Source organism: Geospiza fortis, unplaced genomic scaffold (genome assembly GCF_000277835.1).
Source record: "Geospiza fortis unplaced genomic scaffold, GeoFor_1.0 scaffold2556, whole genome shotgun sequence".
NCBI classification, from domain to species: Eukaryota; Metazoa; Chordata; class Aves; order Passeriformes; family Thraupidae; genus Geospiza; species Geospiza fortis.
This window is the reverse complement of record NW_005054786.1, coordinates 56644-63284: the sequence shown is the minus strand read 5'-3', so window position 1 is coordinate 63284 and position 6641 is coordinate 56644. Positions and strand designations below refer to the sequence as shown.

The window sequence follows — 6641 nt, the reverse complement described above, 5'->3', positions numbered from 1 at the left end:
CCCTTGGAATTCCTCTGTCCCTGCTTTTCCTGACCCTTGGAATTCTTCTGTCCCTACTTTTCCCAGCCTTTGAACTTCCTCTATCCTTCCTTTTCCTGGCCCTTGGAATTCCTCTGTCCCTGCTTTTCCTGGCCCTTGGAATTCCTCTGTCCCTGCTTTTCCCAGCCTTTGGAGTTGTCTCTATCCCTGTTTGGAGTTCCTCTCTCTGTCCCTGCTTTTCCCAGCCCATGGAGTCCTGTGGGAACTCCAGTCTCCTGCTGTCCCTCTCCTGTCCCTGTTTTTCCCGGGCAGAGTCCGAAGGGCAGCCGTAGGGCACAGCCCCAACCTTGGGGTGTGCCTTTGCTCCCAGAACCAGGGAAACCCCACTTCCCTTTGGGATTGATGGAAAACCCAGAGCCTGACCACCTCCCCACCGCCCTGGCGTGCCCCGAGTGGCTTTGGGGACATCGCTGTCCCTGCCCCCATGGGGACAGTGCCACTGCTGGCTCTGGCTTCCGCAGGGGAAGTGACACCCGAGGGCTGGGCTGGGCTTACCCTGAGCTGAGCCTCACCCTGGGCTCATCTCCTCCAGCCCAGGGGGTTCCTCTGGGGGTTGTCCTCAAATCCTGGAGTCCCCATGTTGTGAGGTTTGCCCCCCTCCAGGGTTATGGGGTTTGCCCCTAGGTTATGGGGTTTGCCCCAGGTGTGGAGCAAAAGTTTTGCCTGGTGGGAAAAGAGCAGCTGTGGCTGCCTCTGGATCTCTGGAAATGCCCAAAGCTGGGCTGGACAGGGATTGGAGCAGCCTGGGGACAGTGGGAGATGTCCCTGCCCATGGCAGGAATGGCGCTGGATGAGTTTGAAGGTCCCTTCCATCCCAAACCATTCCATGATTATAAACCTTAGGAATCTTTCATTTCCCCAGCATGGGTTACCTCTGACCCACTCACCTGGATAACCTGGAAAGTTTTAGGGCTGTTTTCCTTTAAATTTGTCATTTTCCACTGAGGTTATGCTGGTCAGAAGAGTTTCCAAAATGTGCACACTTAGAAATAAATCCTGTCCAGGCTGCTGGGATGTGGGATCACCTGGGATCCCCTCCAGGCTCAGGATTGGGAAGCACAGGGAGTTCATCCTCCCCCAAACCCCATTTGGATCCTGTCCTCTTTCCACAGCGAGCAGAATGTTCCTGGAAGCTGAAATAACTCCTGCTCCCCTGTGTCCAGCCCTGCTCCAACCTCTTTTTAGTGCTGCCTCAGATTTTGTGGATCCAGCATTAATTCCACTCTGTCTGTGAGACAGGGAGCAGTGGCAGTGAGGCTGGGGACAGGGAAAATGCTCTATGGACACTTCCCAAGGGATCCCAGATCCTAAATCTCCTCCCAGATCCCTTGGGAGGAGCCTCGGGCTGGGAATGGCCCTGCTGAGCAATCCCTGGTGGGAACTGGGGCAGGAGTGTGCTGGGAATGCTCTGGGATGGGAGCAGAGCCTGCCAGAGTCCTGCTGTGGGCTGGGATTGGGATGAGAGGGATCTGCTGCTGTTCTGGTTTTGGGATTGGGGTTGTTTCCCTGTTGGATCAGAGGGATTTGCTGTTCCTGGATTTGGGATTGGGATCAGAGGGATCTGCTGCTGTTTCTGGAGCTGGGATTGGGATCAGAGGGATCTGCTGCTGCTCCTGGATTTGGGATTGGGGTTGTTTCCCTGCTGGATCACAGGGATTTGCTGTTCCTGCTCCCAGAGCTGAGATTAGGATTATTTCCTTGCTGGATCAGAGGGATTTGCTGTTCCTGGATTTGGGATTGGGATTGTTTCCCTGCTGGATCCCAGGGATCTGCTGCTGTTCCCAGATTTGGAATTGGAGTTTTTCCTCTGCTGGATTCCAGGGATCTGCTGCTGTTCCTGCATCTGGGATTGGGGTTGTTTTCCTGCTGGATCACAGGGATTTGCTGTTCCTGGATTTGAGATTGGGATTAGAGGGATCTGCTGCTGTTCCTGGGTTTGGGATTGGGGTTGTGTCCCTGCTAGATCCCAGGGATCTGCTGTTGTTCCTGGAGCTGGAATTGGGATTATTTCCCTGCTGGATCAGAAGGATTTTCTGCTGTTCCTGGATTTGGGATTGGGGTTTTTCCTCTGCTGGATCTCAGGGATCTGGTGGCTGTGGCAGTTCCTCCTGGGAGCTGGGCCATTCCTTGAGGAGGAGAAGGCTCTGGGGTTGTGCTCAGTTCACCCCTGCAGATCCACGGTGCCATCCCTGGCAGCTCCTGCTGGGAAGGGCTTGGAAAGGACCCTTCACCCCCCCCAGGACAGCCCCAAAAACTCAGGATCCAGCCGCTGATCCATCCTGCAGGAGCCCAAAAAACTGGGAAAAGGGCAAAACCACCCTGGGAGAGGATGGAGGAGCAAAGCCTCTGCAGCTGGAGGAACTGCTGTGAGCAGAGGGGAGGAACAAATCCGTGGCTGAGAGCAATTAAAAGGAGGAGAATTGTCCTCTCCAGGGCTGAGTCACGTCCCCAGAGCCTGGCAATGTTTGTGCACGGGGTGTGGCACCTGGGGAGGTGACAGCAGGGCTTGGTCCCTGCGGGGACACAGATCCAGGCTGGCCTTGGAGGGGGGAATCGGCTCCTTGAAGGGTTTAAAGTGGAAATCCCAGCAAGAAGCAGCAGCTGGGCACTCTGGGTGTGATGCTTGAGTGTTAAAGGACACTTGTCTGTGCTGTAATTAGTGCTTGGAGCTGCTAATTGGGCTTTTGGTGGAGTTTTCTGTGATTTTTTGGGGGGGATTGCCCTAGGGCAGGACTGGCTGTCAGGGGTGAAGGTTTTGCTCCAGGCTGTGCTTTCCCTTTTTCCCTGCTCCAGGAGGAAATTCCCATTCCTCTCTGGGCCCTGGGAATTCCCACCAGACCCCACAAATCCCCCTGGAAAAGTGGAGTCTGGACTCTTGGTCTGTGCGACCTCAGAATCACAAAATCATGATAATTTTACTCCCAGATCATCAAATCCAACCTTTAACTCCAGCTCTGAGCTGTCCTCAGGCTCCTCCCAGCCTGTCCCAGCTCAGAGCCAGGTGGGAATAATTTCTTTAGGAGCAGCCCTAAAAAAGAACCTTAAAATTCTCCTTTAGGGTTTGTCACAGCTCAGGGTGTGGGGTCAGGGTCTGGGTTTTTGGTGTTGTCTCTTTCTTGTGGATCTGTGTCTGCTTCCCATGAGAACCTTTTCCTGCTTGGCTCGTGCAGCCTCACCTGACCTGCTCTTCTGGCTGGCACCGAGCAAAGAACAGCAATAAAATAAAATAAAATAAAAAAATAAAACCAAAGCAGCAGCTTTGAATCTTCAAACACAGCTGTTCCCTCTGCTGAGGTGTCACTTGCAGAAGGAGCTTTTCCTATCCATGAATTCTTGGATTTGTGGAAGGAAAAAAAACCTCCCCTGGCACTTGGGAAGATCAGGAGAGATGGAATTTGATCCTAAATTAACCAGGATATTCCTTGTGCTCATTTAACCAACCTTTTTTTTTCATTTATCCGGAAGGATCCTGAGTTGTACTCCCCTTTCCTGGCTGGTCCCGAGCTCTGTGGACCCACAATATTTCTTAATATCCAAAAAAGTGCTGGGAAATCCCATTTTTGTGCCTGCTCCTTATGCACTGGCAGTTCCTAGAAGGAAAATTTGATTTTCCCAGGGTCACAGGTTGCACTGCTGCCATGCTGCGTGGGAACTGTGGGGTCCCAGTGGGGTTTTGGGATCCCTGGTGCTGATGGTTGGTTTTTTTTTTTTTTTTTTTTCAGTTCTGGCACTGTTTTGTCTTGTCTAAAGAAACATTTTCTGGAGGGAAAAATTATGTTTTTTGAAGTCGGTTTGCTTTTCTTAAATTGGAGTGTGACTATTTTTATGTTGCTTTTCCTTCATACTCATTTTTTTTTTTTTTTGTGTTGCAGTTCTGGCACAAATCATGTTTCCACTGCGAGACCTGCAAGATGACCCTGAACATGAAGAACTACAAGGGCTACGAGAAGAAGCTGTGGGGCCTGCTGGGGATCCCTGCTGTGGGGCCTGCTGTGGGGCCTGCTGTGGGGCCTGCTGGGGATCCCTGCTGTGGGATTTTTCTGGGGGATCCTGCTTTGGGGTTTCTCCTGTGAGGCCTCCCATGAGGATCCTCCCGTGGGCTCCACTGGGGGTCTTTTCCTGTGGGGATTTCCTGTGCTGTGGGGCCTCTCCTGTGGGGTCCACTGGGGGGATCCTCCTGTGGGGGTCTCTCCTGTGGGGGATCCTCCTGTGCTATGAGGGGTCTCCTGTGCTGTGGGACCTTCCATGGGATCTCCTGCTGTGGGGATCTCGTGCTGTGGGACTCTCCTATGGGGGGTCTCTCGTGTGGGAATCCTCCTGTACTGTGGAGGTCTCCTGTCCTGTGGGGGATCCTCCTGTGTGAGGGTCTCTCCTGTGGGTGATCTTCCTGTGGGATCTCTCCTGTGGGGACCCTCCTGTGCTGTGGGCCCTCCTGTGGGACCTTCTGTGGGTCTCCTGCCATGTGGGGTCTCTCCTGTGGGACCCTCCTGTGTGGGGGGTCTCCTTCTGTGTGAGATCTCCTGTGTGGAACCCTGATGTGTGGAATCTACTCCTGTGGGGATCCTCTCATGGGATCTCCTCCTTGTGTGGAGCCCTGTTGTGGGGATCCTCCTGTGGGGTGCATTGAAGATCCTCCTGTGCTGTGGGGTCTCTCCTGTGGTGGATCCTCCTGTGGGACCTCCTGTGGAGTCTGCTGTGGGATTTTCTGGGGGATCCTCCTGTGGGGATCTACTGGGGGGATCCTCCTGTGGGGATCTCCTGTGGGCTCTCCTGGATATTCCTCTCTCAAACTCCAGTCCTCACCCTGGAATGGGCTCTGTGGGACACCCCGAGCTCTCCAGGAGCAGGGAACAGACCCCGAAATCCCCTCTGTGCGGGGAACAGCCCCCGAAATTCCCTCTGTGCAGGGCTCACCAGGCCAGGCTGGGCTGGGTGCAGCCACCTGAATTTCCTGGCAGGGAAGGAATCCTAAGGTAAATAAACCTGGGAGGTGAAATCCTTGGTGTGGGGGATGGAGGCAGGGCAGGGTGGAGCAAGAGCTCAGGGTCCTTTTCTTTTTCCCTTTATTTTTTTTCCTCTAGGACTTTTTTTTTCTTTTTTTCTGGGCCCTTTTTTTCCTTGATCCCCTTTTTCCTCTGGCTCTTTTTTTTTTTTTTCTGGGTCCTTTTCTTTTTCTGGGTCCTTTCTTTTGTCCTGGGCCTCTTTTTTTCCTTGAGCCCCTTTTTCCTCTGGCCCTTTTTTTCCTGGCCCTTTCCACCTGTTCCTGACCACTGGATATTCCCTTCCAACCTTTATTTTTTTCCCTTATCCAGAAGGACCCTGTGGACCCAAAATGCTTCTTAACATCTAAAAGGCAGCTTGAAAATCCAATTTTTTATCTGTTCCTTATGCACTGGCAGTCCTTAGAAGAAAAAATTAGAGAATATAATCAATGTAATTAGTGTAATTAATTTCTTAGTGCTGGATTAGAGTGGTCTGTTCACAGGGTGCTTTAAAAATGCTGATCCTGACAAGATCCCTGTAGGAGTCAGGGAATTCCAGGGTGATTTGGGTGAGAAGGGACCTTAAATCCCATCCAGTCCCATGGGCAGGGACACTTTTCACCGTCTCAGGGTGCCCCAAACCCATCCAACCTGGCCTGGGACACTTCAGGGATGGAACAATCTGTAAAAGAGCCTCACAGGGGGGAATTTCTTCCCAATGTTCCTGATTTTACTCTTAAAAGTTTTTACTTTTGCTCTTTAAATTTACTCTTCTGAGTTACACCGAAAGGAGAAGTGGTGAGAGCAGAGCTTGGCCAGACCCTCCCATTTCCGTGGGGGTTTTTTTAGGTGTTTGGTTTGTGTTTTTTTTTTTGCTAGGGTTGGGTGCTGGGGTTGGCTGTGGCTTGTCCAAAATCCAAGAATTCAGCTGGGCTGAGAGGAAATTTGTTAAATTCCAATTTGGGCAGGGAATGGCATTTCTTGGGGGTCTCACCAGGGTGACAATGCAAATAATTGGTTGAATTTTTTTTTTTTGTGGGGGAACAGCACTGTTGGAGCTCCAGTTTTTGGGGGAAAAAGCAGAAAATTTGGGGGTCTTTTTGGGGAGGATGTGTGTGCTGAGCAGGTGGGCTCTGCCTTTGTTGGGGGGTGATGATTTTGGGGTGGGGAGGGTCTGGCCTGGCAGAGCTGAGCCCCCTGAGCTGTTCTGAGTGTCCTGACCCAAAACTTTCCTCCCCTGGCCCGTGGGATTTGTCCATCCCCAGGCTTAGGGTCCTGTTCTCGTGCTCTCCCTGCCAGGGAAGTGGGATAATAATGGGAAATTCCTGACATTCCAAGGAGCCTGCGCAACCTCGGGTTCTCACCCCCCTCTCTGGGGGCTCCCTTTGATGCTGCTGCTGCTTTAACCCTTCCCAGCCCGGCACTGAGCACAGAAACTGCCCCCCCAAAATCTTTTCTCCTTCCCGTTTTCCTTGTCTGAAAGCAAAGGGAGCAGCTGGAAAACTGCTGGAGGATTTTCCAGTGGAAAAAAGGGAAAATTCCAGGCTTGGGTTTGGGGTTGGCTCTTTCTCAGCTGCTCCCAGGAGTATCCTGGGACAGCAGAAAGTCCAGGAGAGCTGT

At 52.3% G+C, this 6641-nt stretch overlaps 1 protein-coding gene across 1 annotated transcript in view; it reads left to right on the top strand.

The window, feature by feature from the left end:
* The window catches only part of LASP1 (LIM and SH3 protein 1), a 32034-nt gene that overhangs the window by 8975 nt on the left and 16418 nt on the right, over nt 1-6641 (top strand). Inside the window, exon 2 of the mRNA XM_031065456.1 lies at nt 3912-4031. Coding sequence (XP_030921316.1) covers nt 3912-4031 — 120 coding nt within the window. The remainder of the gene's footprint in view (nt 1-3911; nt 4032-6641) is intronic.